Genomic DNA, 27,808 nt, shown 5'->3' on the forward strand with positions numbered 1-27,808 from the left:
AAAATTAATAAAAAGAGAAATGGCTTAAGCTTAAAGCCATAATAACTTTAAAGAAAAAAGCTCCTAAAAGAAGATAAAAATGTTGACTTTTATTAGTTATATATGTTAACTTTGTATAAATGAATGTAAGATTGTGGTTGTGGATTAGAGAGAACATAAGGCTACCAGGTCTTGGTAGCATGGTGGGGAGGAGAACGAGGTACCCCACTAAGTGTGGGGAGACCACAAATAGGGAGACTGCCCATATAACTTTTATTTCCCTCTCTCTTCATTTTGGCCTCTCATTTTTGACAACTGAATTAGAAGACCTATTTTAATCCATCTAAGGACATTACATTAAAGAAGGCTGCAATATTTTCTTTTTTTTTAATGTGTATCTATTTATTTTTGAGAGAGTGATAGAGACAGACAGAGAGGGAGACAGAGAATCCCAAGCAGGCTCTGCGCTGTCAGCACAGAGCCCATTGCAGGGTCCAAACTCACCAACTGTGAGATCATGACCCGAGCCGAGATCAAGAGTTGAGCACTTAACTGACTAAGCCACCCTGGCGCCCCTGCAGTATTTTCAGTTAAGCAACAGAACATGAATGCTTTATTCCTAGATCTCTGATCAGGTTACTTTTTCACAAGACAATAAACTTTCAGTTCAGTACGAATTGATTATGGGACCTGGTATACGCATGGCACACGTTAGACCTTAGGGTGAATACAAAGATGATGAGTAAGACACATGCCTGTCCTGAAGAAGCTTATAGCATACAAGGGTAAATTTAAAAATTTGCCAAAAACTGTAGTAAAAAGGAGACTTTCTGAGCTAATTCTTGACGGTAGGAACTGTGTCTTACTCATGCTCACATTTCTAATGCCTATTCCCATTCCTGGCCTAGAGCAGGCATGTAATAAATATTTGTTGAATTGTTAGAAGGTGCTGAGATACCATAGAACTGCATTGTCCAACACAGTAGCCACTGGTCACATGGGAGTGCTTAAATTTAAATCGATTAAAATGGTGGGGCGCCTGGGTGGCTCAGTCGGTTAAGTATCCAACTCTTGATTTCAGTTCAGGTCATGATCTTACAGTTCGTGAGTTCAAACCCTGCGTCAGGCTTTGCACTAACAATATGGAGCCTGCTTGGGATCCCCCCCCTTTGCCCCTCCCCCACTCACAATTCCCCCCCACCTTCTTGAAAATAAATAAACATTCTTTTAAATTTCACTTCCCTAGCCACTGGCCACATTCATTGTGGCTAGTGGCTACTTTATTGAACAGCATAGATTAAAGAACATCAAAGAAAGTTCTATGGTACAGGACTGCCAAAACAGATGAGAAAGAGGAGGGTTCCAAAGTTCCCCATAGAGGATGACAGGAAAGGCAGATGAACGGCATTTGAGCTGAGCTTTGAAGAATGGATGGGTAGGATTTTAACAGGAGAAAATGGAAGAAAGAGTAGCCTAGAGATAACAGCAGGGGAAACGAGGAGGGGCTGGAAGGACAAGGTGTTCAAGTCACCCCACGAAGCTGGAGCTTTTAGAGGAAAGAGATGAAAGCAAGGAAGTGTGGGGTTGAGTGGGTTAGGCCCAGCCTCATTCTCTTTGTTTGTATCTTTCTTTGGCTCCACAGCCAAGGCCATCTGCATCAGGCACATTGGAAGATTGGACATGCTGAAGACACCTCGAGGCCAACGCTCTGATATTCAACATCAACACCCTTCTTGCTAGTCTAACCTGTAAGTGGTACCTCAGTTCTCCTACCTAGACATCTGCTTTAAATCCAGTCCCCCGATTGTGTCTGGTTTATCTAAGTGGACATCTGTGAGCCCAGTGTGAAGTCCTTTGCTAGTCCTCTCCCAGCTGCTAGGTTTACTCTGGACAATCTTTATATCCTTGCCACCTCCCCTACCTCATTCCATGAAGACTCTATTGCCAGACCCTAAACAAGCAGATCTTCCTGGTGTCAAATGTTTTTGCAGACATTTGGGTATAACCTACGCATGTGCTGGAATGCCCTGATCTCTTTTGCACACTCTCTGTGTAGAGGTCACTCTCCCTGCCGGTGCTCTGTGCCTTCCCTGGGAGCATCTACAGCTGGGTTCGTTTGCCCAGTGCCTGCCCTATATAGATGTTGGCCCTTCCTGAAAACCCACCTTGCATGGGCCATGCCTGTCCAAATTTGGAATCTGTGACAGAAGTCCTTAGTGGAGAGCCTTAAATGCTAAAGCCAACGTGTTTGTACTTCGAAGGGAGAGCCACAAGTTTTTGAGTGCGCAAGGACACAAAATCAGAGTTACAGATTAAACTGATACCACGTGTGGGATGGACTGGAGAGTTATATTTGGGTGTGATATAATACCAGTTTCCTTAGCCTTTTCACATTAACTCCATTTCCATGTTCATAATCACCTTGTGTGGTCATTTCGATGCTTGTCCCTATATTCTCTACAATCCTCTTTAGTTTTGGAGTCAAGACCCAGATATTATATTCCTAACAGGGTGTATCCAGTTCAAGCATTTACGTAGCACAGTATCATTGTTGCCTGTCTCAGTGTTGGGGGACATTTGACATAATATTCTATGCAGCTAATACGCCCTCTAATTAGGGTAATTAACCATTTCAGTTTGCTTGGGACTATCCTAGCTTTTGCACTCATAGTCCCATATCCTGAGAACTTCTTCAGTCCTAGGCAAGCTGTGACAGTTGGTCACCCAAGTGTGGGCAAACCTGGATGGTTGGTCGTCCTACATGTGAAGCCCTTCGAATCTAAGACCAGGACTGTCTTGTATGGCTGGGGAGCTGTGCACTTTACAGCTGCTCAATAAAATGTTGGCAACTCTGAAACCACTGGCCAGAATTAGGATACAACATATAGCCATCAAGAGGAGCTCAACCCGAGGCAGGGCTCACCCCCTCGTTAGCACCATATCAGTACTCACCAGGGCTTCTGAATACCTGCCCATGAAACTGAAGTAAGTCTTACGGAGTAAGTCTATAACTTGCTGAGTGAGAGCTAGGTTGATTTGACCCCCCAGGAGTCACCTTTTTAAAAAAGTCCTACGTTCACAAGTAACTTGTTTTAATTGTACTTATATTGTAGGGTTACCTGAAGGTAAAACTTCTTAAAATCTACTTTCTCATCTCACTCTCTGTACCCATACATCTTGCATCCCAGAAGCTCCCCCTCCAACACACACATATACATGTGGTTGCCAAACCAACCCACATAAGGTACTTTTTGCTACCATTCTCTTTCCCCATCTCCCCTCCGACACACACATATACATTATTGATTACGTCACAAGATTTCAAATACTGAGTCATGATTGCATTAAATTTCCATCAACATTTTAAAATACAGCCTCCAAATACAAGACAACATTTATTTGTATTTTACTACATGCTCAAATATCCTGCATTCGATAAATAGCTGGAACAAGTTTCAAAGATTAAAAATAAAACAAAACACCTACTTTCCAGAAAAGCCTTTTCAGAATGAAGTTTTTCTGGGCTGCTACTTTAAGTTCTGTAATTAGACAAAGTATCTTCCTCAACGTATTGTCTTTAAGGAAAAGTTCAGATTTAAGTTGACTGAAGTGCTTAATTTTCTCCTCAGATCTACAGAAACACAAGAAAAAAATTTCCATGTAAAAAATGGTAAACGGCAGTTGAAGAATATCAACAATTATTGACAGGTTTGTAAGACTTTGTTTCTAATGGAATTTTAATATAGTTTTGTGCTTCTAGTTTTATTACTCATTAGTAATGGACCTTGCTTTCCCCAGATTGAGCTATTTATAACTCTCCAGGCATACTTTTGCCCGTGCCCCTTTACTCAAGCTGTATCCACGTTAGCAATGCTCTCAGTGTCCCTAGCAAACTTCTGTCTCTCTTTCATAGTCTAGCTTGGAGTTTGCTACATACCATCTACCATACTGCCTGAGCCAAATGGAGTATTATTTGCTTAATATTTTTTCTTTAAATCAACTCCCTTTGTGTGTGTGTGTGTGTGTGTGTGTGTGTGTGTGTGTGTAGAGACAGAGAGAGAGATTATTCACAAAGAAAACTTTGTATCACTACTTTACAAGGAGAACCAGTGTCATGTGCCATAAATAGCAGGTAACTGTAAAAACATCAGGGAAGCAACACAGATTCTACATTGATGCACCACATTCCCAGCCTGAGGCCTGCTCTCTCTTTGACAAAAAGGCAGATGAGCATGTCTCAGAGAGCTCTCGCTTTGGGCACCAAGCCCAGAGGTTCTCCCTAATGAGACTGGACTAGTTGGAAAAGCAATCACTGTTCCACTGTGAAATTCAAAGTTATTTCTTGCCATGTCAGAGTACCACATGCATTCATCTCTTGTCACTGACCTGCGTACGTTCGATACTTCAGGAAAAGCTGGCTTTGCTGAAGAGAGTAACACCTCCCCCTTAAAGCCTTCCCTAATTCCAGCATGAATGAGGACCCTCTCCTATAGCACTTTTCCCACACGTCTTATATATTATAAATAATGTATATATAATATATATAACATATATATAACACACATATATAATTTATATACATTATACATAACACACATATATAATATACATATTATATTATATATTTATTATGTTTATTACATTGTATGTTATATATTGTATTATATATTATAATTATATATTATATGTATAATATATAATATGTATTATGTATGTTATATGTTATATATGTGTGTTATATATTATATGTGTTATATATTATATTATATATTAATATATAAATATAATTATATTTATTTAATTGTATAATATGTATTTATTTAATTATATAATATAATTAATATATATATATTATATATCTTTTGCCCCATTGTTGTGATCGTGTACTTGTCCTGGGCACTTTTCATGGACTAGCTCATGCAGTCCCACGAAGGGGGTATGGCTGGGAATTACTGTTACATTTATGGGATGTTAGAAAGGTTAAGTAGCCTGTCCAAGTTCATACAACTAGTGATTCAGAAGAGCAGGGTGCAAAGTAGTGGTAGAAGAGATGTTTCATATTCTGTGTAGGTCAGTGGAAACTTCCTAAAATTTCTGACTTGAAGTCAAAATATTTTTAAAAAATATTTTTTAACATTTTTATTCACTTGTTGAGAGACAGAGAGAAACAGAGCGCAAGCAGGGGAGGGGCAGAGAGAGAGGGAGACACAGAATCCGAAGCAGGCTGCAGGCTCTGAGCTGTCAGCACAGAGCCCGACGTGGGGCTCCAACCCATGAACTGCGAGATCATGACCTGAGCCGAAGTCGGCCGCTTAACTGACCCAGCCACCCAGGAACCCCAAAGTAAAAATATTTTTACCACCTACTCCAACCTTAATACCAGCCATTTATCCCAATACTACTGCACGGAATCTTGGCTCTTGCCTACTACCTCCCCTTTTATTTAAAAACACTATGCTTTTCTCTTCTATCCAATCACTGAGCCTCTCTTAGTAACAAAAACAGGAAGACTTCCTGAAAAACAGTCCTTTTCCAGTGGAGAGTCTGCAAGAGAAATGATCAAGAATTCAGGGATAGAAGTCAGAGGCAGAAGAACATGATTATAAATATGGGGTTCAGATTCTAAATCTGCCTCTCTTTACCTGAGTAATTACCATGGGCAAGTTACCTACTCTCTGTGTGCCTCAGTTTCCCATCTGTAAAATAGGTATTATCATACCTACCCCATCATTTTGATACTTTGGTTACTACATGTGCTTAGCACACAGTAAATATTTAATAAATAGTTTGTAAATAAAATACGAATGAGCTTTGAGACCCCACTTCCCTATACATCCACTTCTAATTACAATCCCATTTCATTTAAAAAATACTATAGGGGCGCCTGGGTGGCTCAGTCAGTTAAGCGTCCGACTTCGGCTCAGGTCACGATCTCGCGGTCCGTGAGTTCGAGCCCCGCGTCGGGCTCTGGGCTGATGGCTCAGAGCCTGGAGCCTGCTTCCGATTATGTGTCTCCTGCTCTCTCTGACCCTCCCCCGTTCATGTTCTGTCTCTCTCTGTCTCAAAAATAAATAAACTTAAAAAAAAAATTTAAAAAAAATAAAAATAAAAATAAAAAATAAAAAATACTATAAAATCCCTGTGTTCTCTGAGAACTCCAAAAACAGCAGAAATGTAGTTTTCACAAACAAGTGAGCTTAGAAAACCACAAGCTCAGAAAGCATACCAGCAGAATTACTTTCCAGTTGACTTTCCTATTTTTCCCATTAGTCGACAATTTGCTGAGATTCACATAGGGACAGTTTTTTTTTCCTTTGGCACCTATGATAATAGACTGAAATACCAAACTTACAAAAAATTTTTTTTTCATAAGAAAAAACACACTAATCTCTTCATACTAAAAATCAATTCATATGTAAATTGAGGTCTCATATACATCATAAATACAAGTTAGATTCAGGAGTCTATATTTCTGTAGAGACATTGATATAATCACAGTTTCTCTGCCCAGAATATTTGTTTTTACATAGATGATGATAAACTTTACTTGGCTAATTTAAATAATAAAAAGTCTAGCGCCAGAAGACTCCATTATTCAATTTAGGAATAAGGGGAAATGTTACATTAATTTTAACAGATATTCTATATTTTCATCAGCTAGAAAATATAAATTCACTCAAATAATGTAGCAAGAAGGATTCTTGATCTAATGATAAGCTCTATTTTTCCCATATGTTTTCATTTTTGGAGGGGATATTCTACATAAATAATACATTTTTATAATGATTTACAGCTGGAAAAGGCTTTTCATACATTATCTCAGAAGCACTGTGTATATGTTCACAATGGTCCCTATACATCCATGATGTTACAGGACTCACATTTGTGACAGAGTTCTAATTTGAAACCCAAAGAATGTTTACTCCTTTTAAACTGAAGGTGCCTTGCAGGCAGAGACCTGTCTTATATATCTTGTACATAGACCACATTCTTCATAGTGCATTTTAAATCACTGCATTTTAAATGTGTTGCCTTCGGGAATTAACTTTGCAAGAAATATGCTTTTCATGAGTCAAGAGAGTGGTAGAACTCAACTCTCTTTCTGGCCTTCAAGGATAAATTTCAAGCCACACATATACAGAGAGATAAAGCCTATTTTATTATCCAGTTAGTTTTAAAACCACTTTAAATAAAGCACTAAAATTAAAACTGATACTTTTTTGCAGTAAACATATGAAAACAGATAGAAATTCTAAGCTATCTGTATTACCATCTTTTAAAAACTAAATCACAAACATCCTTACTTTACCCCTACATAGCTCAGAACATACCTCAAAATAAACATTTTCTTACAAAATCATCGTCACATCTGTCAAAATTATCAATAATTCTTTGCTATGGGCTAATACCCAGTCCACATTCAGATGTCCTCCATTGTCTTAAAAATGTCTTTTTAGGGGCTCCTAGGTGGCTCAGTCAGTTAAGCATCGGACTCTTGATTTTGGCTCAGGTCATGGTCTCACAGTCATGGGTTCAAGCCCCATGGTGGGCTCCATGCTGGCAGTGCAGAGCCTGCTTGGGATTCTGTCTCTCTCTCTCTCTCTGTCCCTCCCTTGTTCTCTATCTCTCAAAATAAATAAATACACTAAAAAACTTATGTAAAAAATGTCTTTTATTTTTGGTTTGTTAAAATCAAGATACAAATAAGATACTTGTTATATTTGCTTATTATGTTTCTTAAGCCTTCTTAAAACTTTTATTATAGAAATTTTTAAACATACACAAAAATGGAGAAAATTGTATAAGAAACCCCATCTATCACCTAGATTCAATAATTTTTAACATTTTGCCAATCTTGTTTTATCTTAAACACGTATACACACACCTTACCTGTTTTAAAACTGAAATAAAATATATATAACATAAAATTTATCATTGTAACCATTTTTAGGTATACAAATTAAGTGCATTCACAGTGTTGTATAACCATCACTACTATCCATTTCCAGAACTTCTTCATTTTCCTAAACAGAAACTCTGTACTAATGAACAGTAGGTCCCCATTTCCCTCTCCCCTCAGCTCCTAGTAACCTCTCTTTTATTTTCTGTTTCTATGAATTTGCCTATTCTCAATGCCTCCTATAAGTAAGTGGAATCATACAATATTTGTCCTTTTATGTGTGGATTCTTTCACTTAGCATAATTTCTTCAAGGTTCATCCATCTTGCCACATGTGTCAGGACCGCATTCCTTTTGAAAGCTAATATACCCACACTTTAAATCAGATTCATGTTTAATTGTTTTAACAATTTATTCATTCATTCCATAAAGGCAGCCTACTGTGTGCCAATGACCAAGGTACAGTCTTGGCCCTTAAGGGGCATAGTACATAATAGGGCAGCACATAATCAAATAAGCAATCATAAGATAGGCTGTTGAGTCCTAAAAGATGGTAAGCGTAGAATGTTCTAGAGGGGCCCCTCCTAATGTAGTTCTGAGAAATGATTTTTAGAGAAAGGGATAGCAAGCTAAGTCTTGATGAGTTGAAGTTATTCATGAAGGAGAAGAAGAATAGAGAGTAGGGTTCCAGGATAGAGGAAAAAACAAACAAACAAACAAAACAGGGAGCTTTCTGAGAACTGTGAGATCATTTGGATCAGGAGGTTAGGGCAGGAGTTGAGGGGACACAACAGTTGAAGATGGAAAGATGAAAAGACACATCAGAAAGATCTTTATAAGCTGCTGTAAAGTTTAGACCTTTTTCTAAAGGCAATGGAGAGCCATTCAAAGACTTTAAGGGAGGGAGTTACATGATCAGATTTGTGCTTCCGAAAGATTTCTTTGTTGTTATGGAGAATGGTTTAGAGAGTGAAGGCAGAAGCCAGCTAGGAAAATACTGGAGGAGCTCAGAACAAAGGTAATTGGGCTGAGTATGTGACAGTCAAAGAAGTAGATGTTATCCAGATATATTAGAGAAAAGCAATAAATCATGTGGTGAATGGCTGGGTGTGGGGGTGGTGGTGTAGGGGAAAGAGAAGATAAGGATGACTTCCAGGACTCCGGCTTAGGTGATCTGGGGATAACAACATCAGGCCCTGTGTTAGGGGACACAAGAGGAAGGTCCAGTCCCAGAAGGAAGATGCTGAGCTCTGTTCTGAATATACTGACTTTAAAGTTCTTTTAAGACCTACAAGAGGTGATGGCCAGTGGGCAATTATGTTTGCAGACCTAAAATTCAGGGCAGAGAGTTGGTCAGCAACACATGGAGTTACGAGAGGCAGAGATGAGGGAACAGTCCCCCACGCAACTCTAGCATATCATCACTCCTTACCTATATGGCTTTTGACTTCCGATAGGACTGAGCAAACCAGCACGTAGGGGGTCTTGTAAAAGAGTAGCTTTCTAAAAGAGGAAAAAAGTGGGAATAGTTAGAATCTTTGTTTACTGAAAATCAATTTCTCCTACTTTTAGTCAATACTGTATATCTATTCCTTAATCCATGCTATAGTACGTGATTTGTTTATGTAAATAATACCACAGAGTATTTGTTTCCTTATATAGTTTTTAATAATTTTAAACATGACACTTGCTCATTATAAAATGAAATTATCTATCAAAATCAAACAGTACAAAAATGCATAAACAAAAGATAAAAGTTCCATGTCTCTCCCTAATCCTCCCATCCCACTAGTCAAAGTACCTTACTATATACTTGATACTAATATAACGCTGTATGCTAATTATACTGAAATTAAAAACAACAGCGACAACAAAGTACCTTACTATATTATTATCAGTTTGGTTTATATCCTTTCAGGTATATAAAAACATATTAATTATAACATACATCTATAGGGGCGCCTGGGTGGCTCGGTTCATTAAGCGTCTGACTCTTGATCTCAGCTCAGGTCATGATCTCAAGGTTCGTGGGATCGAGCCCGGAGGCAGGCTCTGAGGCAGACAGCGCAGAGCCTGCTTGGAATTCTCTCTCCCTCCCTCTCTCTCTGCCCCTCCTGCACTAGTGTGCATTCAAACACACATGCACCCTCTTTCTCTCCCAAAGTAAATAAACTTAACAAAAGACATACATCTTATACATATTAGATGATATCTTTTTATAATATATATTTAGTACTGGCTAAATTACATCACATATGTTAATCTGGAACTTTTTTTTCTCTTAATATATGGTAGACTATTTTCCATTTCTTTATATATAGGTTTACTTCAGTCTTTTTAATGATTACCTAGTATTTCATAGCATAGATTATACAATAGTTTTCTTAACTATTCCCCTATTAATAGGGTTATTTTTTCCCTCAAATCTTTAGTGTTGCCATTTTCCATTCATTCTGGGTCTTGAAAATAAGTTGGTATGTAGTGTTCAGCAAGTCCTCTAAATAATCTTTTATTTTATGTTAAGGCTTAACAGACAGGTTCGAAAGAATTTCTGAAACGTTGCTGATTCACAACTCCAAACAAACTTACCCCTTTCTTATTCCTTAATATCAGAGCAGGATGGTGAGTGGGTGGGGGAAGTATGTGCTTTTTCTCACTACTTTTGTTTTTTATTTATTTTTTAAAAATGTTTATTTATTCTTATTTTTGAGAGAGAGAGAGCATGAGCAAAGGAGCTGAACCATGACCTGAGCTGAAATCAAAGAGTCAGACGATTAACCAATGAGCCACCCAGGCGCCCCACTACTTTTGTTTTTTTAAAGAAATCTCTATACTCAGTGTGGGGTTCAAACTCAGGACCCTGAGAACAAGAGTCAAATGTTCTACCAACTGAGCCAGCCAGGCACCCCTGTTCTTAACTACTTTTGTCATTGTTTTAAGTTAAGGAAAAAAAAAAAGCTGTCTTTTTTTCCTCTCTAAATGTGAATGGTTACCTTAAATCTAGAATTTTAATTTGGGGATATTCCTTAGTTATTTAGCTTTCTAGCACCTATCTTCACAACATATAAATGGCAAAGAATTGCCATGTATTGTTTCTGTAGAATTTGAGATGCTAAAGAACTCAGATGTAATTATTTTTGGTGAAAGTTACAGATAAAATGGATCACTGAAGGAGACTTGGCTCTTTGGAAACCCTTAAAATCAGAATGAGTGCTAATTTCTCACTGGATGGTTTAGGTTTATTTTCCCCAAAAATACAGAGAGAGTTAACATGTCCATTCCTTTTTCCCAGTAGCATTTCCCTACCTCAATGTGAATAATCATTCTAGATCTCAAAGCACAAGAGATCAGTTAGCCAAGATACGTCTGACTGATTTAGGAGATTATTGTTTTTTAATTTCCTAAAACTTATGGAAGTATCACCAAGAATAACATGATGAAAGAAACGGTGTCACAAAAGTCATAACTTTCTAAATATTTATATTGAATTAATGTCTTATTTTTACTAGAATGAATGCTAACCTGATTCATCATATGTATGAAATATTTGCTTGCCCATTTTCCATCTTTCAAGAGATAGAACATTATTTTTTTAATGTTAAGTGTATTTATTTGAGAGAGAGAGTGCACGCAAGCAGGGGAGGGGCAGAGAGAGAGGAAGAGAGAGAATCCCAAGCAGGCTCCACACTGTCAATGCAAAGCCCGACAGTGGGCTCAAATCCACAAACTGCAAGATCATGACCTGAGCCAAAGTCAAAAGTTGAACGCCCAACCAACTGAGCCACCCAGGCACCCTAAGGGATGGAACATTTTTAATAATAGCATCTATTAGGGGCACCTGGGTGGCTTAGTCGGTTAAGTATTCAACTTCGGCTCAGGTCATAATCTCACCATTTGTGAGTTTGAGCCCTGCATAGGACTTTGTTTTTTTGTTTTTAATTTTATTTTGTATTTTGTTTTTAATTTATATCCAAGTTAGCATATAGTGCAACAGTGATTTCAGGAGTAGATTCCTTAGTGCCATTACTCATTTAGCCCATCCCCCCTCCCAAAACCCCTCCAGTAACCCTCAGTTCTCCATATTTATGAGTCTCTTCTGTTTTGTCCCTCTCCCTGTTTTTATATTATTTTTGCTTCCCTTCCCTTGTGTTCATCTGTTTTGTATATTAAAGTCCTCATGAGTGAAGTCATATGATATTTTCTTTCTCTGACTAATTTCACTTAGCATAATACCCTCTAGTCCATCCACGTAGTTGCAAATGGTGAGATTTCATTCTTTTTGATTGCTGAGTAATCATCTTCTTTATCCATTCATAAATTCATCCATCATGGATCCATTCATCCATCAATGGACATTTGGGCTCTTTCCATACTTTGGCTATTATTGACAGTGCTGCTATAATCATTGGGGTGCATGTCTCCCTTCGAAACAGCACACCTGTATCCTGTGGATAAATGCCTAGTAGTGCAATTGCTGGGTCATAGGGTAGTTCTATTTTTAGTTTTTTGAGGAACCTCCATGCTGTTTTCCAGAGTGGCTGCACCAGCTTGCATTCCCACCTGCATAGGACTTTGTGCTGACAACTCAGAGCCTGGAGCCTGCTTCGGATTCTGTGTCTCCCTCTCTCTCTGCCCCTCCCCAGCTAGTGCTCTCTCTCTTTTTCTCAAAAATAAATAAACATCAAAACAAAAATTTTTTTTAATGATAGCATCTACCAACTCAAAGATAACCCCCCTCCACTGACATTTATTTCAATGGTCATAGAAAAAAAATTAAATCTTGGCTCCACAGTAATTGTGCAAACTTGCGTACATCATCTAATTTCTCAGTGCCTTAATTTCATCATCTATGGAATGAGAATAACAGTTCTACCTCCTAGGGTTGTGTGCAGATTAAATGAATTAATATATGAAAGCATCAAAGCAGATCCTACCTGTTAATACATGTCCATTATTGTTACTGCTTTTACTATCAGAAGGGCTATGAGTTTGCCTGTCTGACTTGCCCCAATCATGTCTCTGCTGCAGAATTAAAAAGGAGTACTAAAACCCGGAGTTAGTCAATTCAGGGAAATATAAACGGCCATTTTGAAACATTTAGATAGATCAAAATTTGGTTTTTCTATTAGAACATATGTGGCCTCCTATTAATAGATCAGAGTTTCCCCCTCTATTTAAGATTTGTTTAAATTCTTAATTTGGAGAAAGCTGTTTAAAAATTTAGGAGCGCCTGGCTGACTCAGTTGCTGGAGCATGTGACTCTTGATCTTAGGGTTGTAAGTTGAAGCCCACATTTGGTATAGAAATTATTTAAAAATAAAATATTAAAAAAATAATAAAAGTAAGAATTTAAGGAGAAATTTTGAGCATTTGACATGTAATTTAAAAATTGACCATTCTGAACCATGCTATGAGAAAAAACTTGAGCTGTTCTGCAGTCTTTCAGTTTTTAGCCATTTATCAAACCCCTTGCTTCCTTAGTTTCTTCTGAATGAAAAGAGCCTGTCATATTTTTTAATATTATTGTGTTATAAGGTCAGTAGTAAAAATTATATATCACTGAAGATAACTGAAAAGGATCATGTTATTCCTGTAATAAATTACTTATTTTTAAACTGATCCTTGTGTAATAAAAAGATTACACATGAGAGTTCTGACTCTGTCTCTAAACCTACTATATAATCTTGAGTAAGTCACCTAAAATATTCATTTTCCTCATTTCTAAAATAAGGTAAAATTGTAAGTACCTTATTTTGAAGGAAATCACTCCAAAATTATCTGCTCCTATGACAATGACCCTGATTAACCTCCTTTCAATAGCTCAGCTAAGAAATACAGAGACATATTGACAGTGTTGAACTTTATCTGAGCTCTGTGCTCTCTAAAAGCAGAAATGGTTGAGAAAACATCCCAGCTAACTGAAAAAGACCACCCTGCTCACAAATATTCCAAGATAAGACCTTGTCCATCCTTCTCCATGATTGCCAGGAGACTCCCTTGTTTACCTGCCTCTGTAAAACCCCTGGTCCATCCCTGTTTCTTTAAGACACTCATTAATAAGCATTTTCCATCTTGCAATAGCCTGAACAGAATCATATCCTTAATTGTCCAGTGTGTTTGTCTTTCATAATATTATTAAATTCCAAAGCTAAATTTTGGAAAGCAGGAAAGGCATGTTGGCTTTAAAAATTACTCCAGCCAAAGTTACCTTATGAGGACACTTACTATAATATAATTGGTCCACGAACTTTTTAAGTGCAGAAATATCGATGAGGTTGTAGAAATAATGTACAAATGAAGTTCCAACGCCTTTTTCTCTAGGTTTGGGTTGCTCTGTAAAGGGGAAGCCAGGGAGGAATTTCCTGAGTAAAACTCATTTCCGTTCCCATTGCCCTTTAAAGGGACTTCACTTAGAGAACCGTTGTGATCTGACAGTGCCTTGGGTTCTTTCGTGTTGGTTGTGCAAGATGGCAAGGTGACAACCTTTCCCGTAGCTGATGTGGATTGACAGCTCCTCCTGGAGGGGGTGGGTAAGGGTCGAAAGGCACTTTGGCCATGAAGAGACGGCTCCTTGAGGTCTGAAGGAAGACAGAAGGTTGAGTCTGTGGATGGTGTGCTGACCTCTTGGTGGTACCTGTCAGGTAGAATGTAGCGGTAAACATAATATTCATAACTTAACAGTAAGGGACAAAGGGAATCTGGTGGCCCAATTGCAGCAGTTTAAGACTTTGAAAGTAAGTAAATATTTTCACATAAAAGGAATACTTTTTTTTTTTTTTAATTTTAGAAAGAGAGAGAGAGGAAGGGAGAGGGCAGAGGGAGAGAGAGAATTTTAGGCAGGCTCCATGCTCAGCATGGAGCTCAACACAAGGCTTCATCCCATGACCCTGGGATCATGATCTGAGTTGAAATCAAGATTACGCTCAACCAAATGAGCCACCTAGGTGCCCCAAAAGGAATGCTTATTAAGAGAAGGGAGTGATTTAACCTCACTTGCTTACCCATTGGCCTAGTGGAGGTAGGGTATACTTCATTATACTTTTCTGCTTTCAGAAATAAAACTGTACCCAATGTCATTTAAAGAAGCACTTTCTATATCTAAAGTATTGTGCCTGTCCTTCACCAAACCCCAACATTTCCAATGTAAGAACTTTTCATTCTGCTTTTGAAACCTGACTCTTCTTTCATTGGGCAATTCTGGTGGATCCTATGAAGAAAAAATTATTCACATGGAGATATTAAGTGAGATTTCTTTTTTTTTTTTGAAGTGAGATTTCTTAAGTTTTTTTTTTCTGATTCACATCTTGCTAATACTCTGATTTTTCCAGTGTCTTTCCAATAGTGTCAGCACATTTTTCAGAATCAATCCTGAGTTCCACCCTCACTGTGCCCATTCTCCACCTTACCATGACCATTCCTCTACTCTGCTGCATGAGGAAGCAAGTGGTAGAGGCTAAGAAGTTGTAGGATATGATGAGATGTAAGTTCCAATCGTGGCTCCGCCCCTCAGGGGTAATGTGACTTGGGTTGACCTAAGCTTCAATGTCCCAATTTTAAAATAGGAACCTATAATAGCACCAATCTCAAAAATTTTTTGTGAGGATCAAATAAGAAAATACATGCAATGTGTTTGTAACACTGGAAACACTCAGTAGGTGCTTAGCTATTAATATTACCCTATATGGCCTTGAATTACTGGTTTATCATTTTATGCTAAAATATATTGTCTCCCTTATTAGATTGGAACCTTCATGAAAGTGGAAAGCCACTTTGTTTTTATTAGTCCTTAAATTAACTTTAAAACAGGTATAAAATTCATTTATTATCTGTACAAGATTATGAACTGTGTTGAGTTCCAGCCCACAGCTCAGTGTTGCAGGTACATGTGCACACACCCATCTAAAGTGGTCATTCCAATTTATTCATCCAAGTTCCATCCCACTTAAACAGCCACCCCTTGCCAAACCCTTAGGCTTAAAAATAAAACCCTTAAAAAAATAGGGGTGCCTGGGTGGCTCAGTCAGTTGAGCATCCGACTCTTAATTTCAGCTCAGGCCATGATCCCAGGGTCATGGGATCCAGCTCCGTGTTGGGTCCGTGCTGAGCATGGAGCCTGCTTGAGATTTTCTTTCTCTCTCTCTCTCTCTCTCTGCCCTTCTCCCCTACTCACACGCTCTAAAAAAAAAAAAAAAAAAAAAGATAAATAAAACCAACAAGCAAATTCATATATAGAATGAACAAAGCAATTCTGCTCCTGAGTATCTATCCCAGGGAAGTTTTCAGACAAGTCCATAAAGGAGGAGGGAAAAGGAAGAGGAAGAGAGTGATGGGGGAGAAGAATGAATATTGATTCCACCCCAATGCTCAATAAATGGATCTTTATGTTTTTATAAATGTGTAATTGAGCAGTGAATCTTTGTTAATAATGATAAGCTGTGAGCAAATTATGTGCACAAGAATATATCTATTTAATGTTTTCAGAGCCAATTTTGAGAATGAAGACATAAAGACTTATAAAAACCCTTATTTCTGGAGGCCTTGATCAAATCCTTTCTCTTGAGTTTCTAAACATTCTGGATTCAAATACTTACCCATATAGTATATTTGCATAGACAAGGGACTGGTCCTCCAATAGAATTATAACAACCTACTGTGCAAGAAATTCTTAGAAAACTAATATAGATGGTACCTTGTGCCAAATTATTGTACAACAGCATTTTTATTTTTTAAATACAGTAGCATTGGGGTGCCTTGGTGGCTCAGTCAGTTAAGTGTCCAACTCTTGATTTCAGCTCAGGTCATGATTCCAGGATCATGGGCTCTGCACTAAGCATGGAGCCTGCTTAAGGTTCTCTCTTCCTCTGCCCCTCTGCCCTTCTCCCCCCCTCCCCCCGCCTCAGAATACATACATACATACATATAGTAGTGTTATTAGTGACAGTGGAAAAGAAGAAAGCTATTCTGTCCCAAAGCTGATCAAGCATTCTGAGGATGCTGAATAAATTATTGCTCAGTGGCTGACATACTGGTAATTAGCAATAACAAAAGAGCTAAGTCTTAATAAGGGCTAAGCGTCACACACAGTTTAAGCACTTTACAGGTACATGATTTAGACCTCACATATCATCCCTGTGAGCAGGGTACTATCAGGAGCTCCATCCTACTCGTGAGGAGTGAACTCTGGGAAGGTTAAATCACCGAAGGCACAGTCCAGATTTGAGGTCCAGTGTAGCTGCAGAACTTGCACGTTTATGTGCTAGACAGAGAGAAATTGCACAACTCCCTTTCTCTATTTTCTATCAAGAAGTGTTGCTTCTTAGAGAAAAATATAAGGTTCATGTTCTTGGGTTTTATCCCCTGTTCTGTTTTGCTAGTGGCGTAGCACATTCTCATTTCATTGGATTGTCAGGTCTACTTCTTTTTTTACATTTATTTATTTTTGAGAGACAAACAGAACACAAGTGGGGGAGGGGCAGAGAGAGAAGGAGACACAGAATCCGAAGCAGGCTTCAGGTTCTGTGCCCGATGTGGGGCTCAAACTCAAAAACCATGAGCTCATGACCTGTGTCAAAGTTGGACACTTATCCGACTGAACCACCCAGGTGCCCCTCTACTTGTTTATTAAACAGATCAGTTTCTCCAAAAGCTGAGCCTTTCACTTGCCATGGACTGTGGTTAGAAACTCTCCTTTTAAATTTCCAATAGCCAAATATCAGTAGAAGCTATAGATAGATGTAAATTCAGATCAGAATCCACCCTAGGGGGTACGGGCAAACCAGACCTAATCTGAGGGCTAAGCATTGGCACAATTTCTTTTTCCTCATGGATTATTCAAGGTGAACTCAATTAAATTTGTATAAATCTTCCTCTGAGCGGGCACTGTAAAAGTGTTCTATTGATCTCAGCCTTCCTCTCTGTTTCTTTACACTCGCAAGCAATATGCAGTCTTTTTTTTCCCCCTGCAGCTTTAGGGAACTCTTAAGTAGGTCACAGTACTCTGTTTCTACTTGAAATATCTCCTTGGGTTTTCTCCTGTAAAATGCATATGAGAACACAGAACTATCCACTAATGAAGAGCTACACTAAAGACAGAGAAACCTAAATACTGAATCTCATTATCAGAGATCACTAATCTGTTTTCCATCCCTTAGGTGTTAAAACACCTGTTGTTTACTATTGCCCTAAAAAGCAATCATACTTATGTAAGTCTGATGTCCCAAGGTAACTGCATCCTTCTTATGACCTGCAGCTTCTCATAATTAGGCCTAAAACTTTACACCTCAGAGGTGTTTCAAAGCTCTGCACATGATAACATTCTTTAGTCCTCTAATTACTGTTTTTTATCCCAGCCTGCTCTTTGTTTATGCTTTTGACTCCTGTGCTTAATCATGGAGATGATAGTGCTAGAAAACTATGGGATGGATAGCAGACCTAGCTCCCTCCTCAGCCCCTTTATTTGGAAACTCCTCCTTCCTTCCACACATGGAGCACACAGAAGCTGTTGTGCTTTTAAAGACTGACCTCTTGGCTGTGGTGGCCATTTTTCATTAGTCATTTATTCAAGCTAGGCATTAGCGACCTTCCCAGGATTTTTAAATTTTATGCAAGGTGTGTGAGTTAGCCTTTATCTGGTGATGGGAGCTGTGACATGTGAATTTAAGACGGGCAAAATGTGAATTTAATAACTTTGTTTATTGTGCCTCAAAAGACATGGTATTCAGTGAGAAAAAAATAAGGCTGATCCACCTACATCAGACGATACAAAGTTCTGTGCCCACTCAAGTCCCCAGTTCCAGCTGTGCCTCAATCTCAAACCATTCCTACATTCTGCTGTTTGGCTTCTGACCCTTGCTGACTTTGCTCACTACTGAACATCTAAAATTGAATACAGGGGCACCTGAGTGGCTCAGTAGGTTAAGTGTCCAGCTCTTGATTTTGGCTCAGGTCATGATCTCACCATTCATGAGACTGAGCCCCACATGGGGCTCTGCACTGACATCGTGGAGCCTGCTTAAGATTCTCTCTCTTCCTCTCTCTCTCTGTGCCTCCCCCCCTCCCCTTTCTCTCTCTCTCTCTCTCAAAATAAATAACTTTTAAAAAAAAAGTGAAGGGGCGCCTGGGTGGCTCATTCGGTTGAGCATCTGACTTCAGCTCAGGTCATGATTTAACTGTTCATGAGTTTGAGCCCCACATCGGGTTCGCCATTGTCAGCATGGAGCCCGCTTTGGATCTTCTGTCCCCCTCTCTCTCTGACCCTCTCCCGCTTGCACTCTCTCAAAAATAAATAAACGTTGTTTTAAAAAGTGAAAACCTTTATAAAAAATAATAATAATAATTAAAATTGAATACAGAGCCCAGCAATTAAAGCATGCCAGATTAGAGTGGTAGGTAGACAAATCTACATTTGTCTCTGTATTTATGTCTATTTCTATATACATCTGTTGAATGAGCATTGAACTATATGAGTGGTCCCAGTTATTCCAATAAAATCCCCTTTTAACCTAAGTTGGATTTCTGTTACTTCTAATAGAGTTCCGACCCCCACAATAAACTAAAACAACTACTGCAAACATTAATTAGAAGCTTCTTTTGTCAGGATCTCAGTTTGCGAGTTGAGCCCCACCTCAGGCTCTGCACTGGCAGTGTAGAGCCTGCTTGGGATTCTCTCTCTCCCTCTCTGCCTCTCTCCCGCCCCTCTCTCAAAACAAATAAACTTAGGAAAGAAAGAAAGAAAGAAAGAAAGAAAGAAAGAAAGAAAGAAAGAAAGAAAGAAAGAAAGAAAGAAAGAAAAGGAAAGGAAAGAAACCTATTTTTCTAAATTAGAGGAAAATAATGAGACTATCAGAGTGGTGTAGAAAAACTGGGGCATTCGTATGCCAAAGTGTAGAATGAAGAATATTGAGTCCGAGAGCATGTGGATGGCTATCAGTGGCATTGCCTTTCCCTCAGTATTTCTAGTTATGAAAGTCATGTCAGGAATTTCACTTAGTACCATGAGACAGCAGAGAGATCCCTCCTCCCAGAACTAATTAAAGTCACAGCACTTAGGGCAACATTGGAAATGCATCAACCCCTTCAAAACATGCTTTGTTATTACATGGATTTAGATGAGATCATGCTTCCCCAAGCCTATATAATGCAAGCCAGGCTAGGTCGTAAAGAACACGATTAATCATTCGACAAATATTAAGCAGCTACTATATGCCAGACACTAGGCCAAGCACTGGAAATATACAGTGTGCAAGAATACCTAGGTCCCTGTCCTTGTGAGGCTCACATTCTAGTGGGAGGACAGACAATAAACAATTGATAGATAATTGTTTATAAAAGTGCTATGAAACAAAGGGAGTACTCTGATAAAACCTGTGTGCATCTGTTGGAGGATAGTATACCTCATTTTTTATGTTTGTTTATTTATTTTTTTTTTTTTTTTAATTTTTTTTTGGGACAGAGAGAGACAGAGCATGAACGGGGGAGGGGCAGAGAGAGGGAGACACAGAATCGGAAACAGGCTCCAGGCTCCGAGCCATCAGCCCAGAGCCTGACGCGGGGCTCGAACTCACGGACCGCGAGATCGTGACCTGGCTGAAGTCGGACACTTAACCGACTGCGCCACCCAGGCGCCCTGTTTGTTTATTTTTGAGAGAGAGAGAGAACAGGGGAAGGGCAGAGAGATATAGAATCCCAAGCAGGTTCCACCCTGTCAGTGCAGAGCCTGATGCAGGGCTTGAACTCACAAATCCTGAGGTCGTGACCCAAGCCGAAACCAAGAGTCGGAAGCTTAACCAACTGACCCACCCAGGCGACCCATGGAGGGTAATATACTTCAGACAGGTGATCAGGCAAGACCTTTTTGAGATGTGGACATTCAAGCAAAGACCTGAAGGATGAGAAAGAGTGAGCCACATGAAAAGCAGTGTTAAGAGGGGAAATAAAGTGTAAAGGCCCTGCGGTGGAAAAAGCTTGAGGTGCTCTAGACAGTGTGATAAGCAAGGGGTAAAGTGACTTGAGATGAAGCTGGAGACATAAGCAAACGCCAGGGCGTGCTGGGCTGTTCAGACATGTGAAAAGTTTTATTTTTGGGGCAAAGAGACATTTGCAAAAAGATCATTTCGGCTTTAAGGTGAGTAATGGATTCAGACAGGGGTGGAGAGGTACTGTCTTAGCTTGTTTGGGTCTACTTTCAAAGCAGTTAGGCCACAGACTGGGTAGCTTATAAACAACAGAAAATGTATTGCTCACAGTTTTGGAGGCTGGAAAGTCCAAGATCAGGGTGCCTTTGCCTTATGGTAAAGACACTCTTCCTGGTTCCCAGCCAGTTCCTTTTGGCTGTGTCTTCACCTGGTGGCAGGGGCTAGTGAGCTCTCTGGAGCCTCTTTCTCAAGAGCGCTAATCTCATTCATGAGGCCTCCACCCTCAAGATTAAAGCACCCCACCCCCCACCCCCCTGCCCCAAGGCCCATCTACCAATATCATCACCTTTGGGGGTTAGGATTTCAACACAGGAATTTGGGAGGGACACAAACATTCCAACCACAGCAGGTACGGACAGTGGAGATGGGGGAGAGCAGAGAGAGGTGCTGCAAATCCAGGTGAGAGGAGAGTTGCTTGTACCAGAGGACTGGCAGTGAAAACAGAAGTTGAGGGATTATAGACATGTCCTGGGTACAGAACGCAGGAATCTCAGTAATTCAGGAGTACGTTGACTGTTTAGGCCAAGATTTCCTAAACCGTGGTGGCTAGCTAACAGCATCATCTCGGGAGCTACCAAAAACAGACTGCTGAGTCCCATCCCTAAAGCTTAGGACTCAGTAGTCTGGGGTGGAGGCCAGAAGTCTGAACTTTCCATGAACCCTTGAGAGATTCTGACTTGAGGCCAGACTTGAAAAAACCATAGATTTTTGCTCTTATTTCAGGTGAGCTTTCTTCCCACACCCTGCTCTGCGCTATCTCCTCACGTGGCCCAGCCAGCACGAGTTAAGAGTGTATACTCATCTCGGGGCACCTGGGTGGCACAGTTGGTTACGGGCCCCACTCTTGATTTCGGCACGGGTCATGATCTCAAGGTTCGTGAGTTCAAGCCCCACATCGGGCTCTGTGCTGACAGTGCGGAACCTGCTTGGGATTCTCTCCCCACTCTCTCTCTCTGTCCCTCCCCTGCTCATGCTTTAGATTGTGTGCTCTCTCTCTCTCTCTCTCTCTCTCAATAATAAATAAATGTAAGAAAAAAAATAAAAGAGGGTATTATTCATCTCAAAGCAGCAACAACACCAGGAAGCAGCAATGAGCATCCCAGATTCTGGCTCCCTGACAAGCAAGTTCAAGCCCCGTAGCCCATCTAACCTCAAACAGCAGGGGTAGTTAGGGAAATGAGCTCTCCTATAGAACTGACTCTCTAACCTGTTTTGGACATTAGCTTTGTTGAAAAAGCTACCTGAAAGGGTGTGGTTTTACCTTCCTGTAAAAGGCAGAATAGTGGGCCTTTGCAAGTCCAATAATTGAGGTCCTGAGCTTCACGGTTTCTTCATTATTATAGTCTGGAATTGGAGTTGGTAAGTTGAATTGGCCTTAAAACAGCAGGCTCCCAAAGGCAGAGGCCAAGGGGAGAGCGGGCTTTGCTGCCCTTCATTCCCTAAGCTTCCCAGCCCCAGCAAACCACCAAAAATAAATTCATCTACCACATAAAACCAAAGGAAGAAAAGTTTCTTAACCACCCCCATCTTCTGCTGCACTCTTTGATGGAATATCTTATATGAAAATTCTGCAGCTATCCCTGGCTCCAGGAAGGATTTGAAACCAATCCAGATCCCCTTCCGTATATACTAGTATAAAGATTAAAATTCTACTAGTTGTTTGGTTGTTTTTTTCTGTTCCAGGACAGGATGGAGTAACAGGGACTAGATATGCCCTCTCACCTAAAAAAAAGAAAGAAAGAAAGGAAAAAGAAACTGGGGGGGAAAACGTACAAAAAAATAAAAACAGCTTTTAAGACCCTGGACACTGGACATGATCTTATGGTTCTTGAGTTCGAGCCCCACATCGGGCTCTGTGATAGTAGCTCAGAGCCTGGAGCCTGCTTCAGGTTCTGTGTCTCCCTCTCTCTCTGCCCCTCCCCCATTGTGCTCGCTCTCATGATCTCTCTCTCTTTCTCTCTCTCAAAAATAAATAAATATTTTTAAAAAAGAAATGTTGTTAAAAAGACACTAGACACTGGACAACAAAGACAGTCATCTCTGAGAGGTAGGAAAACAAACAAGGTGAGACCTAACAACTGCTCCAGCTTCCTGCCTTGACAAAGTTTCCAGGCCACAGTGCAGCCAGGGACCAACAGATGTTGATTATGGTGATACATATGATAAAATGTATCACACTGTATACTTCATTGCACTTTACTGTGTGTCAGTGTAACCTCAATAAAACAAAATACTAATAAAGCTTTTCTCCTTGAGCTTCTGGTTTCCATGCCTACTAAAATGGAAGTCCCACTGAAAGGAGAACCATTTTATTTTATTTTTTTAAGTTTAGTTATTTATTTTGACAGAGAGAGACAGCCACCACATGTGTGCATGAGCAGGAGAGGGGTGGAAAGAAAAGGAAACAGAATCCAAAGCAGGCTCCTAACTGTCAGTACAGAGCCCAAGGTGAGGCTATTACTCATGAACCCTGAGATCATGACCTGAGCCGAAGTCCAACACTGAACCGACAGAACCAACTGAGCCACCCAGGTGCCCCTAAGGAGGAACCATCTTAGATTTGTATTATTACGTTATCACACTGGGGTGTCAATGAAAACCCACGCACAGAATTTCTAGGAAGAGCAAGGATGCTTACTAGGGAAGGTGAGAGAGAGGATTGCAGAGAGAAGGGAGAAAGAGGTTGGGGGAAATACAAACAAGCTTTGCCAATAGATGGAAGTAGCAGGGGTGGTTCCAGTGGAAATGTGTGGTTGCCACAATGCACGGAGAGTGTTACAGGCACTTGGTGGACAAGAGCCTGGGACGCTCCAATCCCACAATGGGCAGGTGTTCTGCATGACAACGAGGGGTCCCACACAAAATGCCGGACAGCACCCTGCTGAGAAACCCTGGTGGAGGGATTCAGTGGTTCAAGCTCTTTGGCCCCTCCCCGACTCCCAGCATTACAAAGGGGTCTCAGAGTGCTTTCTGAGCTAAGGTTTGCAATGCAGAACAGAACACTTACTGGTCAGTCCTGTCTTAGCCAGTTAAGTTTTCCTGATGTTCCAGCTTCAAATATAATCAGAACCTCCAAAGCCTTGAGAACACTGACAGGAACACAAGAGATCATTTCTGAAGGTAACTCCTTAAACTTTAAAAACCTTTAAGAGAGCTAGTTACTGTAGCCAAGTTTCCACCAGTTTTCTTGTCCAGAATAGTTGGTCGTAAAGTTAAAATTCTGTAAATTGGTGATGTGTTCTTAGTAATAAATAAACAAATACACCAGTCGATCAACCAATACGTATCTATGCATCCATCTTCCTAAGCCAAGTTTTTTTTCGTGTGAGAAAGGAAGTTACAATAATGAAATTCGGGTTTAGAAGAGATTTTGTAGGTCATCTTGTTTAATAAGAAAAGGTTACTGAAAGAAAGTGCAGTGGAAAAACACCCCCTCCCCTCAATAACCTAAGTTAACGCACTGTATGGAAAAGCACAGTTTTGTGGACACTTCCCAATTAGGGCTTCATGTTTCCTTTATAGTATTTTGCAATGTTTTCCTAACTTGGATATTTCCCCCTTGCCATGACCTTTCAGGTCCCCAACCCACACTCATCTTCTCCATGCCAGTATTTCTCCTGACTTGCAGCTCTTCGGATCCTGTGCTCCCCTCCTCCTCCTAACGTCTAGATACTTAAGGTGTGCAACAGAATCATACTTCAGGTTCTGCAGCTTATGGAGCTCCCTTTTACTTATTTGTTTATGTTTGTTTGTTTGTAATTTTTTTTTTTCTTTAAGCTGTATGCCCAGTGTGGTGCTTGAACTCACAACCCTGAGATCAGTGTGTTCTACTGACTGAGTGAGCCAGGAGCCCCAGGACATCCTTTTTAAATTTACATCCGGAGGCACCTGGATCCCTCAGTCGGTTGAGCATCTGACTGTTGATTCCGGCTCAGGTCTTGATCCCAGAGTCCTAGGATTGAGCCCCACATCGGGTCAGCTCTAAGCGTGGAGCCTGGTTGAGATATTCTCTCTCTCTCTCTCTCTCTCTCTCTCTCTCTCTCTCTCTCTCTCTGTCTCACACACACACACACTCAGTCCCTCTCCCCTGCTTGCACTCTCTCTCTCTCACTTTCTAAAATATTAATTAATTAATTAATTAATTAATTTACATCCAGCCTTCTCTCCTGCCTTCCAGGCTAAAATTTTTTACTGCCAGATGAACTTCACCAGCTGAGGCCTACTAGGACCTCAAGCTTAACCTGTCTAAACCAGTACTTGGGCTTGAACCCTCCTGTCATCCTTATTTCTCTGAAGGACATCACCTGGACATAACCCTGGCTTGAAACCACAGTGGCTTCTCTGTCTCTGTCTCTTATGTTCAGTTGCCGGTCTTGTAGAGTTTGCCTCTGAAATGTGTCTTCCATCCATCCTTTTTTCTTTATTCTCTTTACCACTAGTCCAGTTCAGATAGATTCTCATTACTTCCCACCAACCTCTGATTTTTCCTTCTTCAAATGGATTACAGCACAACTGATAATTTGTCAATAGTTTCCTCATAATCTACAAAATGACACATAAAGTCTTCACTTGGACTTTTAAGACTCTCCAAAGCATGGGCCCAGTTTTACTTTTTAACCTTATACTGGTATTCCTGTTCTGTTTTATTTTTTTACTTTATTTTTTTTTACTTTATTTTATTTTATTTTATTTTACTTTATTTTTTTTACTTTATTTTTTACTTTATTTTATTTTATTCTATTTTATTTTATTTTTTATGTAATCCCTACACCCAATGTGGGGCTTGAACTCACAAATCCGAGATCAAGAGTTGAATGCTCTACTAACAGAGCCAGCCAGGCCCCCCCACCCGCCCCATTCTATTTTTAAATCACTGTGGACTGCTTACCTTTCCTAAAACATGTTCTACTTTTCCTGCCTCTATCTTCCTTTTTTTGTTTTCTTTTGTTTTTTATCCCCTCCAGCTGCAAGATCTCCCTCTCTGTGTGCACTGAAAATTCACCATACTCTGGCATTTTGACTTCTCCCCACAACTGAATATTACCTTTCCCCTCTTTATTTTTTTTTTAATGTTTATTTATTTTGAGAGGGGAGGAGGTGCAGAGAGAGAGTGACAGAGGGTCTGAAGTGAGCTCTGTGCTAACAATCGAGAGCCCGATGTGGGGCTCGAACTCACTGAAGACACTTAATATGTGTACTCTGTGTTATCTATGTTTATGCAAATGTCACACATTCTGGTTGAAATCAGCTTCTCAAAGATAGGAACTATGCCTTACTCATCGTTCTATCCTTTACAGGGCCTAACATCATGCCCTACACAGAACAAGAGATTATGAATTTAATTTTAATAAATTATTTATTTATATTGTAAAATCTATATATTTCATTGACATAAGAAATGTTATACTTTACTATCTAAACTAACTGGATTTGAATTTAGAAGAACATTCTTTCCAAATATCTTCTTCATTATTATATATATGAAATAAAACTCAGTCCAAAGCCATTAGTAGAGAAAAAGCATTAAAATGAGCAAATTGAAATATAAAATAAGTTTTAGTCAGCAAATTAAAAACATGCTCTGAACAAAATCTCACCTGAGAGAGGATTCATTCAAACTTCGGGGCTCTTTGCCTCTCCAAAAGACAGGGCCATTAATCTCTTCTTCAACTAAAAAGAAAGAAAAAAGAAAGAAAAAGAAAAAAATCATTTAATACTTTACATAATTTGATTTTATGAAGAAGATATAGTTACATGTACTGAATTGATGATTGCTCATAAACCCCCACAAAAACTTGCAAGTCCCATATTATAAGCTGGGCAGGGGTACCTGGGTGGCTCAGTCATATGAGCATCTGACTTCGGCTCAGGTCATGATCTCTCGGTTTGTGAGATTGAGTCCCGCATCTGGCTTTGTGCTGACAGCTCAGAGCCTGGAGCCTGCTTTGGATTCTGTGTCCCCCTCTCTCTCTGCCCCTCACCTGCTCACACTCTGTCTCTCTCTCTCTCAAAAATAAACATACATTAAAAAATAAAACAAAACAAACAAGCCAAATGATAAGCTGGGCAGCATGATGGAACAAAAGGAACTTTGGCTTTGATGTTAAAACATCTACTCAACTTCAGACCCTTGTAAAACATTACAATTTACAAGACTTTACCAGTTACTTTATCATTTTGGACCCAGTATCTTACTTTATAAAAATGAAGATGAAAGGCGCCTGGGTGGCTTAGTCGGTTGAGTGTCCAACTCTTGATTTCTGCTTGGGTTGTTATCCCAGAATTGTGGGATTGACCCCATGTTGGGCTTGGTGCTGAGCCTGGAGCCTGCTTAAAATTCTCCCTCTCTCTCCTTCTGCCCCTCTCCCCCACTGGCAGTCTCTATCTCTTTCTCAAAAATTAATTAATTAATTAGTTAATTAAGAAAGATAATTCTATGATTGAAAATAAGATAATGTGTATAAAAGTGACTCGTGGTGCCTGGCAGAGAAGTTACACAATAAACATTAATTTAAAGTAAAAATCAGAGAACAGATCATAACTTGCATCAAGAAAATTGTCATGTCCTCCCAATTATGTAAGTGTATTTCGTTTGCTTGCTTGGAGGAACAAATAATAACAGTATGTAATAAGTGTTTGGAACAAGAACCCAATGGACCTTTCTACAGGCCATTTCAAGAGGTCAGTACTAGCCTTACTTTCTAGGCTCCAAGGGAACTTTGGTGTGGCCCCGTCGA

The 27,808-nt window shown here is 39.7% G+C and overlaps 1 protein-coding gene and 1 long non-coding RNA gene across 9 annotated transcripts in view; one reads left to right on the top strand and one right to left on the bottom strand.

Moving 5' to 3' along the window:
* LOC125919293 (uncharacterized) overlaps positions 1 to 27,808 on the top strand; it is a 119,536-nt gene that overhangs the window by 52,530 nt on the left and 39,198 nt on the right. For 5 of the 6 annotated variants that reach the window (XR_007456705.1, XR_007456709.1, XR_007456708.1 and 2 more), the window contains exons 3-4: positions 1,622 to 1,727; positions 3,609 to 3,687. This is a non-coding gene — a long non-coding RNA (uncharacterized LOC125919293). Of the gene's footprint in view, positions 1 to 1,621; positions 1,728 to 3,608; positions 3,688 to 10,402; positions 11,392 to 27,808 lie in introns of those variants that run through there. The other variant, XR_007456710.1, reaches the window with a different exon arrangement.
* Positions 1 to 27,808, bottom strand: part of CB4H12orf56 (chromosome B4 C12orf56 homolog) — an 83,124-nt gene that overhangs the window by 20,129 nt on the left and 35,187 nt on the right. For 2 of the 3 annotated variants that reach the window (XM_049625897.1, XM_049625898.1), the window contains exons 3-6: positions 26,669 to 26,741; positions 14,104 to 14,512; positions 9,311 to 9,381; positions 3,466 to 3,610 (exon numbers count right to left, since the gene is read on the bottom strand). In XM_049625897.1, the coding sequence (XP_049481854.1) occupies positions 3,466 to 3,610; positions 9,311 to 9,381; positions 14,104 to 14,512; positions 26,669 to 26,741 (698 nt within the window). The remainder of the gene's footprint in view (positions 1 to 3,465; positions 3,611 to 9,310; positions 9,382 to 14,103; positions 14,513 to 26,668; positions 26,742 to 27,808) is intronic. The other variant, XM_049625899.1, reaches the window with a different exon arrangement.

Source organism: Panthera uncia, chromosome B4 (assembly GCF_023721935.1).
Source record: "Panthera uncia isolate 11264 chromosome B4, Puncia_PCG_1.0, whole genome shotgun sequence".
NCBI classification, from domain to species: Eukaryota; Metazoa; Chordata; class Mammalia; order Carnivora; family Felidae; genus Panthera; species Panthera uncia.